Here is a 19,976-nt window from a genome sequence, read left to right as displayed (position 1 = left end):
GGGGAGAATGTTTTTCTCCATTTTCCCATGGGAAATAGAAGACCCAGATCCCTGCTTATAATTTATACCATCCATCAGGTTATTTAAGTCTTATATACGGACAGTGATACTAATAATAGCACCTTTAGTTTTATTGCTTTGTAATTCCCGTTAGAAGACCATTTTCTGCAGTTGTTAATAATTTTGGGGCAGAAATTTTCTGTGTCAAGTGTCTGTTTCTTACCTGTAATGCTCAATTTTTAGATGGCCTCAGTTAAAAATGTACACTTAAAAATATCAGGATTTGGGAAACATACATTGTTTTGCTCGTTAATATATTTTACAAGGTTCCACTCAGAATACCAACACTTCCATGCTTCAGAATACAGACTTGAAATTTGTTGCGTTTCGGTGAGGGGGTGTCTCCTTTACCAAAATTTAAGTCTAATTGTAAACTTGAAAAAATCCAGTTTATGCATGCAGAGACTTGTTAGTGGCAGCTAAACTGTCTAAAGATTTAGTTTGCACTGTGTGAATAATTCCCACAGCATGACAACTAGTATTTCCATATGTGATCAGGTAACAAAAGATCGCATGATAATATATATACACACACAAGGGAGCCACACTAGATTTGCACAGACAACTTGAATTTTGGCATTTCCTCACTTTTAAGGGCTTGTAAGCTCACATATCTTTTAAAGTAATTTCTGGTGTGTTCACTGCATCAAAGTAACCCAATAAACTGACCTTTATAACATTCCAGTGTTAAGCTTGTGACTAAGATTGTAACTATGCTGCAGCCATAGCCATGCTGGCAGCTCACAGAAGCATATCTAAGCTAATTTCAAACCAACTAATGTGGATACTATTAGCAGCCTAGCCACAATAGAAGGAAGATTAGCTGATATCTTTTATTGAACTAATTATATGACCGAGAGAAATATTAGACAAGCATTTGGGCACAAAATTCCCTTTTGGGGTCTGGGAAAGCAATGAATACAGTCTAAGCTAAATACCAGATAGAACAATTACTTTCAAGGGCCACATATGGGATTCCCCATAGAAGATGTGGTTGTTTCTTGCATAAGTTTTAAAAAATAAATATTCCTGTTTAAAATGGAGAAAAGCCAGACCATAGAGTGAATTTCAATAGCTTTCATGTTTTAGTAGTATTATATTAGCTATGATGGTCAAGGGAACATGCAATAAACAAAATATGTTTAGTTATGCTTTTCACTGGACCGAAAAAGGTCAGTTTGTGCCCCAAGCTCCATTTAAGTATATAATGGGTTTAATAAAAGATATTACCAAACAAATCCTGTTTCTCACCAGTAGTGTGACTTCAGGGGTTGGGGGCAGTGAGGAGAAAGTGGGGCACCAGCCCCAGGTACTAATTTAGAAGGGGCACCAGAATGGCACTCCCCAGAGACCCTGTGTCACTGCTCTCACAGTACCCTGTGTTTGGCAAGGTTATGCTGAGACAGTGGCAGTCCCTGTGCAAGGAGGTAAGTGTTCACTTACAGTAGGTTTCATAGCCTCCACAGAGCTGTATACTACCACAACCATACTATCACCAAGCTAGATATTTTAAAGCTATGGATCCGCAATCACACTTTGACTGCACTGTGGACTTGGTAGTCAGTGCTGGTATTTAGGGCTCAATTCACCAGGACACAGATTCCCATGCCACAATTCCATAGAACGGCACAGATTGCTACTAACTGGTAACACTATTCACAATTCTTTGTAAAGGAATTCCTAGTTTTTAGGAGTTGCAGACTCTATCCATAGTTTCACGGCTCTATCTTCATTACAGCATGACTAATCCATCAAGAACAATGGCAAAAGCCTTAATTGGCACGTCACCTTCATAGCCCAATGCAGGAACTATGAATCATCTTAGTGTTCTATAATCTAAACTAATGAACTAGAGATGCATGCAATGATCAAACAATAGTAAGCATCTTAGCTATTTGAAAACACTGCTCTATTTTGCTAGATGTCTACGTTTATTTTGAATGCCAAAGAAATTTCTCTCTTTGGACAATTCAAACTCCAAAAAGCCTCACTAACTGATGGTAGGAAAAGTTATATTTTTTTCAAATAGCCATTTAACATTTACAGCAGTAAGCACAAGACAAAAGATGCTTGCAACTTACCATCACATCATGAGTGCTAGCTGTAGGAAGTCCAGCAGAGCCCGCAAGTAGTAGGTTTGGACTGCTGTTGTAGTCAGGAAATGACAGAGGCAACAGTTTTTTGATGATAGCTTTTATTGGACCATCTGTATAGTTGCAAGCTTTTGGGCACAGAAAGGCCTTCTTTGGGTCAGCAGTTCTCAGCTGAACAAGAAGCTTCAAACACACCCACACATAACATTATCATCAACCACATCTCACCAGCTTCAAAATAAGTTCACAGGAAGTGTCAACCCCCAGATTAATTTCAATTTAATAGCTCCTTAAAAAAATCTGTTAACCTCTACATCAGGACTGAAAATCTTGAAATACAGATTTCCTTGAATATTATTTTCCAAGCAAAAATGCAAGAACAACCAAACTGCCAAAATGAAAATGCCCAACAAAATCTCCAATAAAAAATATCGACTCCAGAAAAGCTGGTCCAGACAAAAAAAAATTAAAAATGCATGATTCACAGTAAACATTCTCCCATAGATTAATTCTGGATATTCCTGATTACCAGGAATCTCGGTGGACCCTCTTAATTTCTCTGCTGTGAGACGGCACTGTGACAGACAGAGAGCGCACAGAAACCAGCACTGGAGAAGCCTTCTCATTTGGAGCCCAGAGTTTGCAAGAAGAGCTTTATAGCCAAACTGTTCTGGCAGCAGCTCTCAGCACAAAGTGGTTTAGTGTTCTAAGAAAGGAAATGTTTCTTCCTTCAATTTCTTTCCCCCACTGCTTCAAAAGAAGAGAAACGATGACAAGCCATAGGGAGCAAGGTTTTATTATTCAGAATAGTGCCTGAGCAGAACCAACAAGGCAACAGTAATATGCTGGATGAGGGTATTTGATTCAGAAGGAAATGCTAGGCAATCTTGTTTTAATTTTTAGGTCTCTTGGGTTGACTGATGAGGACTCATGGTGCAAGGGGGACTGTACCATGAGTCCATTTCCTGCCTAGTGCAGGGGGCTAGACCCGATGATCTTCCAAGGTCCCTTCCAGCCTTACAATTTATGAATCTATGGTGTGCTGGCCATCTTTAGTGACCCAGGAAGGGAGTGTGGAAGAAACTGCCCTTTAATTGTGGAGGCAGCTGTTTAAATTCATGCACAGATGCTGCAGAAATAGCAGGGCTGGGATTCACTACTAGGTCCTTTCTTGGTATTAGCTCACTGTAGCTGTCTACTGCTAATCCAACTGAATGGGGAAAAATATCCCTTTTTGCATGGTTTGTATCCCCCCTCCCCAATACTTCTCAATTATTATTATAATAGAGACAAGAAAGTGCAACCTAATCAAGTTTCATTGTTAAGGTTTCTCCGGAAGTACTTTTATACTGGTGGAGGGGGAGCAAATGACAAAATTTGGTCCCATGCTTGCTTGTAGATTCCTCCTGCATTTCCTAGGAAAGACAGCAGCTGAATGAACAGCTGCTGTCTTTCCTAGGAAATGCAGGAAGAATCTACTGCCAAAATGTATTTCCTAATAACTACCATTATGAGGTAGAGGAAAGGTCAACAGAAAGTTAATAGAAACAATTGCAAAGCTCTGGCTGATAAGAAGCCAGAACAGCAACTTAACACTCAACTTAGCACTGCTGAACCCTTGATACAGCCCTGAAACAGCCCAGGTGAAGTGTTCTGACATGGTCTCAGGTAACAATCAAAACACAGGTGCTGACAAGGCAATAGGGATTAGCAATCTTACCTCAGACACAGTAAGGTGGTTGGTTTTGTGTTTTTTTTGGCTTCTGTTAAATGTTCTGCCTCTTCCCATCCTACTTCCAAGACCTCTGAGTCACTGGTTAAGTGAGAAGGCTGACTGCTTGGTGGATGACTTGCATTCTCCAATTTGTTTCCAATTTAGTTTTCCACAGCTGCTTCTGCATTTCAAAGAAAACAAAACTCCAAGCAGAACAGATTTACAGGAAATGGGGGTTCTCAGCAACAATTTACAGCCAACATCCACCAACTCCCCTAATTCCTTCCCACAAGATAAAGATCAGTGTGTGAGAAGTGTCCTGTGTGACCTCGTTTTGTTCTAAAACCTGGGCAAAGAGAAGGGGACTTGTTACAAGTGGATTTATGCAAAGCTGTTAATGAGCAAGTAACATAGGAAGGCCAGAGGAGTACTAAACTAGGGGAGCCTGACAAGAATTTGGCTGCATCACTACATGGAAATGGAAAAGTTAAGCAAGAAGTGGTGAATAATTCTGGCAAACAAACCAGCCAATTCACACATGTAAGGCAATTCTCTAAGCTTGGAGGGCTTTCCCAGGGTTGAGAAAGAAATTTCCTATACTTAGAATTCAAGGTCTTGTCAGGTAACAGTGAGTCCAAACTTTGTTTCACTCTAACCAGTGCAGAGGCAAGTGGGGGTGATTTTAAAAGGTCCATCTTTCAGCATGTGCCCACTATTGCTGTGACTGTTACTTGGTGTCATATTCAAGGGGTGCAGCTTCCTCCATCAGTCAAAATGTTCTTTGGGGTACAGATTCACTAATCCCCGCAAAACCATTGCAGTCGGACACAAGGAGGGAGCAGGGAAGTGGCCAGGCAACTGCTTCTGCTGCTTCACTGAATGAGCACTACTGTACCCTACTTTCCCCTATCAGTCCCTGCCTACTCCAATTCAGCTTGGAGGGAAGTATTCCCTGTAGATTTTAGGTGGTAAACTGAGGGGAGCAGACAAGTGATGGGTCTCAAGGCAGTCAGGTCTTATACAACTACTGGAGATCTCTCTCAACAGGGGTATGGGAATACTTCCCTCCAAGCTGAATTGGAGTAGGCAGGCACTGATAGGGTGCAGTAGTGCTCATTCAGTGAAGCAGCAGAAGCAGTTGCCTGGCCACTTCCCTGCTCCCTCCTTGTGTCCGACTGCAATGGTTTTGCGGGGATTAGTGAATCTGTACCCCAAAGAACATTTTGACTGATGGAGGAAGCTGCACCCCTTGAATATGACACCGAGTAACAGTCACAGCAATAGTGGGCACATGCTGAAAGATGGACCTTTTAAAATCACCCCCACTTGCCTCTCCCCCTCTTCTTTCTACAACTTGCAACACATTTCTTTGCTTGGTTCCCATCCTCAACATACCCCCACAGCTCGCATGAGGGATGGCAGTGTAGGAAATAGCAGAAATTGATTCTACTTTTGTAAAGGAGGACAAAATGCATGCAGTAGTGATGGAAAAGAACTCACATCTCATTCAGGTCCCTGATGCAGATGGGAGGCTAAAATGTGTTCCTTTCCGTCTTAAACTGATACAAACTGATTGTTCCTTCAGCTATTCCCACGAACAGAATTATAGACTTTAACATGATAACTTGTGCATCTCCTTTGCACAGCTACAAGGTTGGCTTAGGTAGCAAATCCCCATCAGCTCCCCAGTTAACAATCTTTCATCTTGTCAGGGCCAATGTAGTAGTTGCCCACTAAGCATCTTCAGGATGGCTGCTTTCCTGTCTGGCAGTCTGTGTCATGCTGGAGGCTCTGAGGGGGAACAGACAGCTGTGCTACCAAAATTGTGTTGCTACCGTTCATTCAGTAGCAGAGAGATGGGCTGCTTGGCAAGAGAATCTGGTAGTGAACTTGGAGGATGCAGACCAGTATTTAGGTGCTGAAATCCACCTTGCTGAACCTCCTTCTGTACCCCAACCTATAATGTCACAAAGCATAAGAAAAGGAAGTTGAGGGCTACCAAGGCACAATGATCACAGCTGGAAGAAAATGCTTGAAGGAACTCACCTCACACATTACACTAGTACTTATTTCCCTAGAAATAAAGAAACTCTTGTGAAGCACTCCTAAGGGTGAAATGCATCTTGTGCAATGCTCACCCAAGACCTATATAATACAGAAGCCTGAAAAATAGGACTCTACTGGTATCTAAGGGCTGCCTGGATCTAAGTGGTCTCTACGCAGAGAATAGAATGCTTTTTTGGCAGGAAGGAAAGGGCTGGAGAAGGGTGTGGTATAATAAAGAGAAAGGCTACAGAAAGTGTTCTCAAATTAAAGGGGAAAAAAAAGAGGAACTGGTAATTCAGCTAGATGGGGGAAGGGAACAACAAATTATGATATTTCTTTAGAATCCAACAGGAAAAAGATTGCTTTTAGCTCCTCTAGCAGGCATCTAACTTAACCATTTCACTACTAACAATAGTCGTTATAAGCACCAAAAAAGTGTATTTATCTCACACAGCAGGATAATGCTATATCAAGTTACAGCTATGTAGACTACAGGTTATGCTTAGTACTTTTGATTAGATGCATTTGTTAAGAAGGCTGGATTATGATCTTGATAGGGCAAGTATAAAACCAACTCTTTCATACAGGGAAGAATGGGAAACCTGGAAATTCTTCATAAACCAATCCTACTCAGTACTATGTTACAATAATTTTCATTTTTAAAGATTTCTGAATCTTTTGTGTGCTTGAAAGATTAAAGATAACATTTTTGACAGCCCCAAGTCTCATTTTCAAACATGATTCAAGCACTTAAGAAGCACCATCTTGGTGAAAATCATGCAAGTGCTTTAGAAAATCCTAATTGCAATGTCTACAGCTCCCTCAAGCCATAGGAGACAACACTGAAATGGTCCAAGGTCAGGGCTCTACTTTCTACAGGCATTGTGTATTGCGCAAAGGAGAATAACTGTCAGAGGCATAAGCTCTCCTCAGTCTAATGGTGCCTCCAAAAGCCCATGACCCCTGAACAAGTTGGCCTCTAACGGTGCCACCCTACCCTGCCTTGCTTTCTGCCTACCTTCAGACTAATACAGCTAACCACCTCTCAGAGAATAATCAATTGATGACCAGTTAACCAGTTGCTGGCTGCCGAGCTCACTTCTGTGAAAGAAAATCAAATGACTAGGAGACTGTTCACACAATGTAGACAGACACTGCTAGTATAAAAACAGTGGTGCTCAACTGCTGCTCCCCACAGATGCAGATAGTTGGCAGGAGAGCAATGGCAATTAACTATGCCAAGCAGCCAAGATGTTGGGTCCAAAACAGCATGCACAGGGCCAGGGTGCAAGCCCAAACTGGTGCATATGGGGCTAGAGCTGAGGCAGTGAGCCCAAGCAGTGGGGCTGAGGCCCAGTGGCAGACCTGATCTTGCATGTAGCGTAGACCAAGGCTAGATTGCACTCGCACATTGACTCTGCGCCGAATGTGGCCCGTGGACTGAACCTGCACCACAGGGCCGGATAAACTAGGCACTCCTGGTATGAACACAATTCAGCACCTTAAGAGGAAAGCAAGCTGAGTACAAGGAAATAGAATTTACATTTTTCACCAAACTTCTTCCAGTGGTTTCTTTCTGGGATCTCAGAACGCAGTGGAGGATCTTTAATCTGTCTGCATCTGTGAGTACAGGACATGATTTAGCTTCCATAGAAAAAGGCTAGAAGTTTCAAGGAACCTCCTTGCCTTCTGAAACTCTGGGGACCAGTCTAAATTAGTTCTTCAGGGGTCTGTGGAAAATATCAATAGCTTTGCCTTGGTAAGTATCTAGCCACTGTCTGGAGCATCCTAGTATGGGTGGTACCTATATAATTAGTCTATTAAGGTGCCAAACTACCATACTTTCTGCCTATAATTAACACAATTATGCCCATCAAGATTAGGGGGTTAGATAGGCTTCTGGAAGGCCTTTCCATATCTGTGCAATTACAATATAACAAATAACAGATGACAAAGTTAAATTAAACATCATAAATCTAATTAATTTTAACAATTGCAGCAAATTTTACTAATTTTAACAATTGCAGCAAATTTTACTTATATTCAGTATTGATTCTCTAAAACTGTTAGTCTGTTCAGCATCTGGGAAGTGACATCATTTTCAGGTCTCAAACTATACAGAGTCCTAAGCAGTGCTGTGCTAGGCTACATTTGCAGACAAGCTCACATTTGGGCATTTGGGCATACACAAAAGAAAGTGCCATATGGCATATTTGCTTTATGGGTAACAAGTGGCAAGATATTATAAGGTAAGCTTTATTAATTTATTTATTACATATTATATTTGCAATGCAAATTCAAAACAGAATTAACACTTGAAAAAACAAGTCAAACTTAAATATATTAAAATCAGCAATAAAAACCCCCCAGTCATTTTGTAAAAATGAGACTCCCAATGTTTACCATTCAATGTGTTAAAGCTCCAAGCATAAGCATAAGGACAGATGTAATAATTGCAGATCAACTGCGTTGTATGGAATGAACAATTTACACCAAAACCATTCAAATACAGACAAAAATAAATGGGTATTTTGGCTTATAGATGTATACACAAGCTCACACAAAGGACTGGCATTTGAAAAAGGAAGAGTATTCAAACTTCACTGAAGAGCAGAGGCATTTCTGGTAGGCTGAGAACTTCAGAGCTCAGGCCCAAGATGCCCTCCACTGCTGCCAAAAACCTCCAGCACTAATAGAGCATAGGGCATAGAATTCTACCTTTGTTTAAAATTGAATGAAACTTCAGATAGCTTTGTCACCAATCAAGTCTGTTATTTACAGGGGATAAAATAATATCCTTTTTATTATGACGTTTCTAATTAAGACATTCCTATTTAAAAGGAAATCCAAATAGCCCAGTCCCTTGAAACCTATGGAATAGTGCTATTTAGGCTGGATCCAGATGTGCAGCATGTGTAGTTTGTGGCACCACGAACCTCTTTGCAGGGCCAGAAACTGCACTCCCACCATGTTAAAAAGTGTGCAGCGTGGGCCACATTTTAAGTTAGAAAAAAAAGTGTGCCTTATATCATTCCCCTTTTATTTACCCTGGCAAGCAATTCTTTACTACCTAGGCAGGTAAAATTCACTCATTTATATTAAGCACTTAAGGTAGATTTAATTTTGGTGTTTGATTGAAAGTTTTTACTTATTTAATTTTACAACTTAGTAATAAAATTAAACTAGCAGAATAGCCCATTTTGTTGCAATACACCCTTTTAGGCAAAAAAATTAATCATGCTACAAAAATGAGTTTGTATTCTTTATACAATAATACATAGCACTGTGACGAATAACTATCATTTCTAGATTGTGTGGCACCAAGCCTACTTAATATTGGTTTATACTTTGTAGACTGGTTCGAAAAGATGTCAGCATACATCACAATAGGCATTACTCATTGGTTTTTAAGCTATGGGGACATATACCCTTCTGGTGGCCTGCTATGAAATAACTATTGCTTTCGGACATGATGTCCTACTACCCCAGAATCACAATACTGAACTAGAAGCACATTCTACTAAGTGAAACACCCTAGTTCTAACACTGAATCTGTTCCTAGAATTTATCTAATAGTCTGTACTCTGTTCTCCTCATAGCCTGTAGGTCAATCAGATGCAGTAAAGATGTAGGTTCAGTATCAGAGCACCATGGAGAGCTCCCAACACATGATTCAAAACAAATCTTTAAAGCTGAACTCTTCAAAGCCACCAAAGAAGTTTAATGGGACTACAAATCCCATTGAGAACCTATAAAAGTGTAGCCTGCAAGATCAAATTTCTTGAAACTGTGAGCAGAAATGAAAGAGTAAGAGGAAAGCATTAATGGAGGGACAGAGCAATGACTGAAAGCCAGATCCTCAAAAAAAGTATTTAAGTACCAAACTTTTATTTAGGTGTGGAATTTCCCGTTGATTTCAATACTTCTACTTAGCAGAATAACTTCAAACATAGTAATATATGGAATGGTAATAGGTAGGAAGCAAAATTAGCTTTTTTCCGCCCCTTAAAAAGCAGTCCCTTATTTTGTATATTGTAAATCTAGGAAGACAATATCTCAATGTGCTGAGTGACTGTTGATTTACTAAGCAACATTCTCACCATTTCTTAACTAACATTATTGAAGAGTATGATAAATAATCTAAATCTGCTCTTACTGATTTTGATATGAAGTTAAGCACTTAAATACCTTTGAACATCTGGACCAAAATCTCTTGTCTTGTTTTTTGGGACATAAAATTTCTTTACTTGGTTCTAGTACAAAGAGCTGGCGGCCTAAACTGTGAAAAGAAAGCACCCAAGGCCTTCACAGGAGGGAAGTTCTTGTGGTAGTACATTTATGCAGAAACCCATAACTAACCTTCTCTTCAGCATTGGTTCTTTATGAAGGAACCCATCCTCAGCTAATGGCAGAGTGAAAGAACCTTTGTAAGTGACTCCTAGTAGAACAGTATGGTAGATAGTAAAAGGTCATAACACCATATGGTTGTTGCATTGCTTCCGATTACACCAACAGTTGTTTACATTTTAAATTAGGCAGCGATAATGGATGTATTTAGTAGTTTGGAGGTTCATAGTTCTCTAGTAGCATTTGGCCCATTTTTATTGGGAATTATTAAATTAGTGTTAGCGATACAACTTTGGACATTATGGGCATGTCCAGACGTTCGTCGATGTTTGGTTCCCCAGGGACAACTAGCAGTGGCGCACCTTGCGATGCAGCTACTTGTTCCTGGGGAACGCCTGTTCCACATGCACTTTGGCACACAGCAAGATACCCTGGGGTCAGTAAGGGAGGTGGGGGCCAACACTGTGGTCCTGGGGGCCTCCCAGGGCTGCAGCCAGAGATCCTGCTGTGTGGAGCCTGGCTGGCAGCAGCAGTGCAGCTCTAGGTGGTTCAGCTCTGCTTTTCCATGAAAAAAAACCCAGAGCAGCCCCCACACAGGCAGCGTGCTCTTGCAGTGTGGAGAACACTGGACTGTGCAGTATGTGGCACTTCAAACGTGTTTGAGGTGCCATGTACCACACGACTGCACTTGCCTGGATGTGCCCTATAGGTCCTTTTTGAAAACACTACAACCAGATAAAGATGCTTGGGAAGATACAGATTCTCCAAATACTCATTAAGCTCCCTCCATCAGTGCTTACTTTTAATTTCTCTCCCTCCCCTCTCTGTCCCGATAAACTGAATATAAAACACATAATAAAGAATTTAGTTAACAGCATCTGCAAATGAGTATAAAAACCACTCCATCTTTGTTTGCTAAAACATTTGGATGGAAAAGCAGGAGTCTGTGCTGCTAAAGTGTGCAGTGCAGTCTTCTGTAGACAAAAGCAGAAACTGAAAAATTTGCCATTAGATAAATAATAATGTTGATACAACTGAATAGGCAGTAAGGCTCTGATAGCTTTACTCTGAAGTGACAAACAGGATAATCAGATTATAAATTCATATTTCATGTTTTTATTGCTGAAGATTCAAACACATACACAATATATATCAAATGTCACATTACACGAATTTAGATTAAATTTGCTTAGGTGTGATGCCAAATTAAACTTTAGAATCTCTTGTAAAAACATGCATCAGTTCAAGCTTAAACACATTTTGTTTTTATGTACTGTTTCTGGTGATGTGGTTATAAAACCAAACTAAATGGTATATAACTCAAGGGTAATTTTCTCACAAAAATGGCTAAGCCCCATGTCTCAACCTCCAAAAAGCTGTAGACCATAAATCCATGTACTATAATGCATAAGACTGAAAACCTGACGTGTTTCAGAAAGACAAACTTACTGTATTTTACATAATTTCAACAAGTCCTTCAGCACATTCACTGTTTATAATAACATGTTCAGAAGCTTGTTTCCTTACTGTGCTTTTTCCTTTGTATTCTGTGGCCACATTATTATTTGTTTTGCAGGTTTGTTCAAGACTGCTTAGCTGAGGTAATATGATTATTTTAAAACCCCAAATGGTAACATTTTTGCCAATAAGTCCAAGCATGGAAACTCAATAGGTCACATGTTTAGTGCGTCAACCTTTAGTGTCCCTTTAACTAACTGACCCATATTGGGTTTGTTTCTCCATCTTTTAACAATCAGAACTCCCAGGGAATCAGTGAGGGTGAAATTCACCCAAGAAGGGAGGCTCCAGGGACTCGTTAATATGAGCCTGCTGCAGATTCTCTTTCTCCCCTGAGGCTTGCATGTACAAGTGACGCAGATCTGTGATTTCTATATGTAAATATGGAACTGTTAAAATTAAAATTCTACCTAGCTTGGTTTCTAGAGCTCAAACTTAGCTAAGGTCCATCAAGTCTAGCTATTATAGAACATTTCCTTTCCTAGTTACCCACTTTAACACATTAAGTATTGACAGCATAATGGCAATTTCATGGATTTAAAATAAGATAACATTACACTGTGTAAAGGGGCAATTTTGAGGAGTGCTTAATTTCTAAGCAAAGTTACAAAGCAATTCTGCACCACAGAAATTGTCAATTCTAAAACAACAATAGTTTAGGGCCTGTGACAAGCCAGCCTCAAGTTAACTTGTGGGTAACCACTGAAGTCAGAGAAGGGTGTCCACAAAATAGATACCAAAACTTTTGTTGGCCCCGTTATTTGCATTTTCAAAAAACTGTCGATACTATCCTAAGATTACATTACATATTACAATGCAATCAGCTACAAAATGCCACCTTAACATAAATCATACATACACTTATTATATTAGTGGTGGTAGCGAGTTAAGAGTAAAAATTTTTGACAAAACAGCACAATTCAGGAAAGGCACAACTAGCTTCTTTCAGACTGCATTTCCATGGATGACCAAAACCAATAAATCCTTCAAAACAAACTTCACAGACTAAGTAACCCAGCTTCTGACTAGTTATTTAAAAATTGCATTACAAAATTTAAACAGCCAAAGAGGGTCTGATCATGCTTCCCCTTTGAAGTCAATGTGAGGTTTGCTATTGACTACGTCTGCTGTACTAAGCCCAAGATTAGAAAATCATTTACAAATGTCGTTCACATACTATCACATGAAGCATTACTGCTCCATATTACACCTACTTGCATGGGAATAAGAATAAAGTGATGACAACTTCTATCAAACCATTCAGTACTAATATATAATTACAAATATTTCTTCTGGATCACATTAAATTAGGAGGGCTATTTTAAAAAATGACATACAATTTATTTTCCACCACGTACTGCGATCATCCACTGAAGCCACTAACAAGTTCTCATAGCAAAAATTTAAATTTGGAGTATGTAAAGATTTTGCCTTTCCCTAGAAGCAGAAAGATGGAAGTAAAAAAGGGCAGTGCCTTGTAGCAGGACCTGTAGAAGGGAAGGAGGGCGTTGCTTTAGAAAGTAATTTGGGCAGTTGTGGTAAAGAAGAGTTAGTTTGGAAAAACTGCATTCTTTTTTTAAATTTGTGGTCCTATACTGATAAAATGCCTGTATAACAAAAGAAGGCTCTACTGGTTCTTGTAAAAAAGAATGTGGAAAGATGTATGGCAAAATGCAGTTAATATACATAAAGAATAAAAATGTTCACACGGCTATTTATTTCATTTGCTTTAACATCTATTTTTTGAAGTAAACCAAGAAAATAATCATGAAGGCCAATTAGGATAGTATTTTAAAGACATATAATTATTGTATTTTCAATTTATAAGGAGGCACCCCTGTAGTTCTCATATAGCCTAACCAAGATAACTTCTAAGTCAGTGTGCCAAATGTACACTGATTTCTTCTTAGAGGAATTTTTAGCCCAATTGTTTATGGCTAGTTCTCTGTGGATGATTATCATCTTGGATGGATGACTGAAAAATATTTTACCTATTATGGTTATACAAAACAAAATAATCAACCCATTTCAACTGGCAAGTGACTTAACACATTTCTACTTCAACTATTTTCCACCCAAAATTAAAGTGTATTTCCTTGAATGGCACAGTTTTAGGTACCTGTTTTGTATGCAGTATACATATTGTATATATAAATTACTATGCAACTAAAAGGATTGCACTTAGCAAAGTTACAACATGGTGTTTCAAGTATGTTTGCAGCATGAAATCTAACTGGAAGTTCTCTAGCTTTCCAATGCAGCAAAAAGCAACAGAGCCTCTGGTCTTCTTTTCCATTTTGCTTTTAATAATATATTCATAGGACCATTCTTCGAATTCCGCATTCACAGCAAAACTTTGCCCAATCCACAGGGTACCTGGTTCCACATTCATGGCAGAATTTTGATAACTGCACAGGTGAATTTCCCTCACTGCTTTTTGAACTTCCTCCATTGACTGAGGATGAGCAGTCTCCACTGTCATAGCCAAGTTTACCATCAGACCTGTTCCCAGATAAAGAATGTTGTTAATATTTATAGCTCAATTCAATTCAAGCCAGTACAAGTATCCATGCAAAAAATTGCTAAAGCTATTACCAAGGGATTTTTTAAATTGATGTTTTAAAAAGGATAAATCTTCCATGTATCTGAACGTCCCTGCTGAAATACTCCTTACTTTCCAATAAAAATATCATTAAAGAAAAATAGCATAAGAAATAGAAGAAACAGATGCAACATCTGAGTCACTAACTGATCTAAAATGTTTTAATACTGGCCTAGTAATTACTTTATAAAAATGTAGCCCTTACTTAAAAGCTCAAAATGAGTGCACCATATACCCAAATACAATTTAGCACCATAGCAGAGAAGAAGGGACGCAGGCGGGGAGTGTGTGCGCGCATGGGGGGGGAGGGGGGGAGTCATTGGTTTTTTGGGGTTTTTTTTTTTTTTTTTTTAAAGACAGACTGGCTTCTGGTGCAATTTCCACACATGCTAAGCATCACAGTTCCAGCTAACTGCAAAGGAAGTGCCTGGTGTTCATAACGTAAGGAGATCGGGGCTGTGGTATTTTCTCTGGGCCTTGTTGAGTTGCAACTACAAACTTCTTATTTTCTCAGTTTCTATATGCAATGATGAACTTAAAGTTTTGTATTTTTAGGTTGAAAATCATTGCATTTCCTTAACACTTCCAACTTCCAACTAATATATGGTGTTCCCTTATCTTAGAGAGCTATAATTTGAAAACTATATAAAGCTAGGGCCCAAAAATCAAAGCATACTAAAAATGTTAAACCCACAGACTTGAATTAAGAGACTACCACTGTTTGTGAATACTCCTTCCCAACAGAAGTCAAGTAGTTCCTTAAACTCATGCCCATTACTAACAAGAGCACAAAAAATTAAAAACTACCTGCTTGAGTAATTTTCTGCATTGTAAGTTTTTCTTTTGTTTGCTAGAGCAGCTGTGCCTGAACTTCTCACCAAACTGGGAGGTGTTGATGTTCGAGTTTTTACTGTACCTCTAGAATAGATATTTAGTAAAATTAATTGTTACATTAATAAATACAAGCTTTAACAAAAAAAACAAAAAAACAAAACTACATAGCCATGACATTGCAGCAATTTGCAAGAAGAGCAGCAGCTCATAAGTCTTCACCAGTGACAGAGTACAGAGACCCAAAACTGATTAGCAAGGACCACAGAATGTCAGGATTCAAATCAGTGAATAATTTTAAAACCCCATGGTCCAATGGCTTACATATTCATGTATCATGCTGGAATAAAGGTAGGACACTTACCATTGGTTTCTCATGCTACAGAATGTTTCTACCTCCTTACTGACAGCAAGAGATTTTTACACTAGGATTGACAGAAGTATTTTGAAGGATGGTGGTCTTGCACCCCTCCCCTTCACAGCTACTGTCAAGTAAGCCACCTGACTGACTTCTTGGGCATCTTTACATACGCTCTGGGGTGGGGGGAAGAGGGAGACCTTTAATCAGAGCTCTAATTAAAGCGCTTGCAGTATCCCGAGCTTCAAAATGGTGGTAGGGGCACTTCAACTAAAGATTGTTGAACTATCTTTACTTAAAGTGCTCCCACCACCATTTTGAAGCATGGGGATGTGGAATACATGAGACACAAAGGCTGCTGGAGTGTGCTACTTAGCACGCTCCAGTAGACATTAGCACACATCAGAGCAGGCGTTGGGCACGTGTGTAAGTACCCTTTGTTCTCAGCCACCTGAAGACATTTAAGATGGTTATTACTTCCCAGCTTATGGAAAAAATAACCACCTTTGGTGCAGCCATCTTTCTTTTCAGTATGAGTACTGGGGAAACATTTCCATTGTTCAAGAGAGCAATAGCACCCACCTTTGATAGCTTTGTCAAAATTACTCTTATACCAGGCTTCAATGATTTGGCAATAGAAGGGAGGGGGTAGCTCTCAAACAGCCATGAAAATGGAAAGGAATTGGTAGTACACAGCTAATGATATACTCATGTTCAACTCAAAGTCTGTGGTCAAAGTCTACTTGATTTGAAGAGGAGGAGGCATTCTAACATCAACAATCTGTCTGCATTCCCTCAGGAGCTGTATTATCATGAGGAGGAGAAAGCATCCTTCACCACTAGCAGCCAAAAGTTAGTTTTATTGCCTTGTTCCAAAGACTTGCCACAAACCATGGTTGGGTGGATTTCTAATTTGGTGCATTTTCACTGGCCTTTAGAACACATGACATCACATACATAGGTTCCAGCATATTTCTATTAATCTAAACATTCTTCACCCGCAAGTCATAATTTTGACTTTCTTATGCATTTGTGAATTAGGTTCAGTGTGTGGTAAAAAAAATGAAATGATTGCATATAAAAAAGCATGTCCACTGAGAATTCAAATGCATCAAACAGAAATTCATAAATGAGTTTTTAGGCAAACCCCAGTGCTCCTTTCAGCATTATAAGCATCTTTAAGACTAAACTGTAGCAACTGTAAGGAAGAAAAATGTAAACTTCAATAAACTCAAATGCAATGTTTACACCACAGAGGACACAAACCAATGAGTTTCAAATATTAGACAGCATGTTGTAAATATATATTTTAAACTTACCTGCCTCAGTAATAGCCAAGGATAGATTAAGGCAGGATTCTTGGCTCCTGGGATTTGGAACCAGTGGTCTGAACATTGCAGTGGAAAATTAAAAAAGGGGAGTGATCAAACGATTAAACACAAAATTAGGAACTCGAGGCCTATGTTCAAAATTCAGCCAAATAAAAATGGATGCAAATCCCACTGGGTTCAAGGACAGTTACATGCACTTATGTCAGGAAAGAAGAGGGCCCAACACCCACTAGCTAATGCATTGGTACTGCGCCATGGGACAACTCAAATGAAACCCTCTTATAGTTTTCCTATGACAAGACGGACAGTCCTATCAATCTATGAAAGGCATTGGAAGGATTGCTTCATAAAAATTCCTGTAGAATACAGTAGGCCTTAAGTTATTTAATGGGAGGATAGCATTGCTTGACTATAGTTTGGCTAAGAGGAGAGCAGGCAAAGAAAACTTTCAGGTGAGATAACAATGTAAGGCACAAATCATTTTAGAAAACTTAAGAGTAAAATGTATGGAACAAAACTGGAGTAAAGTTTGCAATGTGCCTCAAGTAACTTTAGTGGTTTGATGATTGACAAAGCTAATTTTAGACAAAATAAAACTTACACGAGAAATAAGAAAAGGTGCTCCTCTAATGTCCATATACCAATTAGGAATGCTTTCATATTTTTACCCTATTTAATAAGGCTTTTTATATTTTAGGTAAGTGATAGAGTATGAAAACCAGGTCCACTTTGGGTTTTCAGTCTTGAACTATGGTTCTTACCAAATTACCCACTTGCAAGTATACCTGGTTAGTGCTATTAGCAATTTTTTTTTTTTAAACTTTTCCTAATGGGTTAGCCACCTGTTAGTGACTTTTTAAGATTTGTAAGACAGAAATTGTAAGATTAAAGTAATTTCAAATATTGATAAGAATGTTATGCTTTGAGATAAATGTGCAGTTTAGAATTTTTAATCATTTGCTTGAAATGTCTTATCCATACTGTTTACTCATTTATATATCATATTTCTATATTTCTGCATTGAATTTGCTATTAAAGTTTTAGGTTTTTATGCTGTAGATCAACACTCTGTAAATGATCATTTAAAAACCCCTAAACCAAAACAAAGCCCACAACCTATGCTGAAAGTACATTAGACTATGGTATCAAACTCTCAGAAGTAAAGAAATGCCAGAATTAAGGCAGTTTTTAGATACATAATCACATCCTATATCTATATCATCCATTCTAAAACTGAAAGCTCTTTCTGCTTTGATTACACAGTTCTTACATGCACCTAGTCAAGTCATTTAAACCAAACCTTTCATACGTGACTCATCATGTAACCCTCATTTTCTGAGTTCCCGATTTGAGACTCCAGGATCTGATTTTCAGCTATACAATGCTACAACATTCAAAAAAATAAGTCCAGTTTCAAGTCATCTGAAATTTGTCCCCAAATATTTCAGTATTTCAGTTTCTCATTTGTAAATGCACAGGCTCCTTGCAGACATTAACCCCCAACCCCCTCCCCAAACTGTGCTTTACCAGAAGCAGCAGCACATTACTTCGACCCAGCGATGCAGCATCTATGCAGATCAGGGTGCTTCAGCAGAGGTTTTTTGGTGCTTTTATCTAAAGCTGATTCAACTAGCTATTAGATAAAAGCCCCCCAAAAGCCCCACTAAAGTGCCCAATCTATACAGACATTGGACAAGTCAGTTCCAACTCCCGCACTGCCTCTTCTGGCCACACGCTGGGCTTGGTGAAGGAATGTGAGGAGTTTAAAAGTAAAATGTCATTTTTTGTTTTGTTTTTTATGTCTGCAAGCAGCCACAGATTATAGTACTGCTTCATTAGACTATACTTTGAAAAAAAATCTTTAAATGTCATTAAACAATCAAATATTACAAAGAGGAGTGCCAGAGGAAAACATTTGAGGACGCTGGTGAAGTTCTTCAGAGCAGCCTCTAAATAGTGAGGAGTAAGGTGTGTGGTGCACAACAAACGAGGAGAAAATGAAACGTTGAACAGCTGTTCATTAAACTAACACTGACATTCTTTTCACTAGATGAGGTATGGGAACAGTGAGAATGCAATCATGTAAAGACATACACAACTAGGGTGAATGGAAGTTTCAAAGGTAATCATAACTGGCATTTTCTCACTTTACAGCAGGTGGTTTTACAGCTTTAATGTTCTTTTAGCATAGCTTTATGTACATAACTTCCTAGTTTATTTTAAAAATCAAAATGAGTCACTAATTAACTCACATATTTCAGCTGCTAGGTTAAAAATATTAGGTTGACTTCATAGACTGTTGCCCATTGTGCTAATAGACTCCCAGCTGCAGCACACTGTCATCATCTAAGTGTATCAATGCTAGGGGAGGATGTAAGTTGTCCATCAGTGGGTTTCACTCATATTTGCTGACAGAGAAGTGCAAGAGGCTCTAGATTGAAGGTTTCAAGAGGCAACCCTAATTCTAGCATTTCCTCACTTTGGAGTGGCTGACTTCACAGACATACAAAGCTGTGCTAAAGCACCATTATAAGTGACTTCTTAGTGTGTAAGAAAGCATCCTCTAAAGGGCACTGACTCTTGCTCATGCTGACTTCTGATCTTCCCCCTCCAACCTGTCCCTATCTCAATTCTGTCCTTCCACACCAATCACAGTCTCCCAGTAGCATTGTTCTTGCAACGAAGTAGAAACCTAATAATCTGTGGAGTGTCAAAACTTCAAAAAAGATAAAGCACCACCAGCCCAGCTATAAAAAAAAAAATCAATTACATCAAGATGCATCTTGAGAAAGGAGAATTAGAAGAAAAAGCCTGTTTGAAAAATATGAGGAAGAATGAACACAAAAGAAGGGCTATTTAGCCCTGTTCCAATCCTACTTCCACCAGCTGACAAATGAGATATTTGAAAGTAGTCTGCATAATAAATTATAAGGGGTGCCCCAATAAAGATACCAATGGCTGATTATTAATGAACCATATAGGCTGCTACTGATCTGATTGTCAATATACAGCCCAGCAGCTTGGAGAGCAATGTCCAGCTGGTAAATCTGTTGGGGGTAGGGGGGAGGATGGGGGA

The 19,976-nt window shown here is 39.0% G+C and overlaps 1 protein-coding gene across 1 annotated transcript in view; it reads right to left on the bottom strand.

Annotated features, from left to right (window-relative positions):
* Positions 1 to 11,356: 11,356 nt before the first annotated feature.
* Positions 11,357 to 19,976, bottom strand: part of ZC2HC1A (zinc finger C2HC-type containing 1A) — a 33,524-nt gene continuing 24,904 nt past the window's right edge. The window contains exons 9-10 of the mRNA XM_019544058.1: positions 15,188 to 15,298; positions 11,357 to 14,280 (exon numbers count right to left, since the gene is read on the bottom strand). Of these exons, the coding sequence (XP_019399603.1) occupies positions 14,094 to 14,280; positions 15,188 to 15,298 (298 nt within the window). The 3' untranslated portion in view covers positions 11,357 to 14,093. The remainder of the gene's footprint in view (positions 14,281 to 15,187; positions 15,299 to 19,976) is intronic.

This window comes from Crocodylus porosus, unplaced genomic scaffold, assembly GCF_001723895.1.
Source record: "Crocodylus porosus isolate Cpor-Errol unplaced genomic scaffold, CroPor_comp1, whole genome shotgun sequence".
NCBI classification, from domain to species: Eukaryota; Metazoa; Chordata; order Crocodylia; family Crocodylidae; genus Crocodylus; species Crocodylus porosus.
This window is presented reverse-complemented; position numbering and strand designations above follow the sequence as displayed.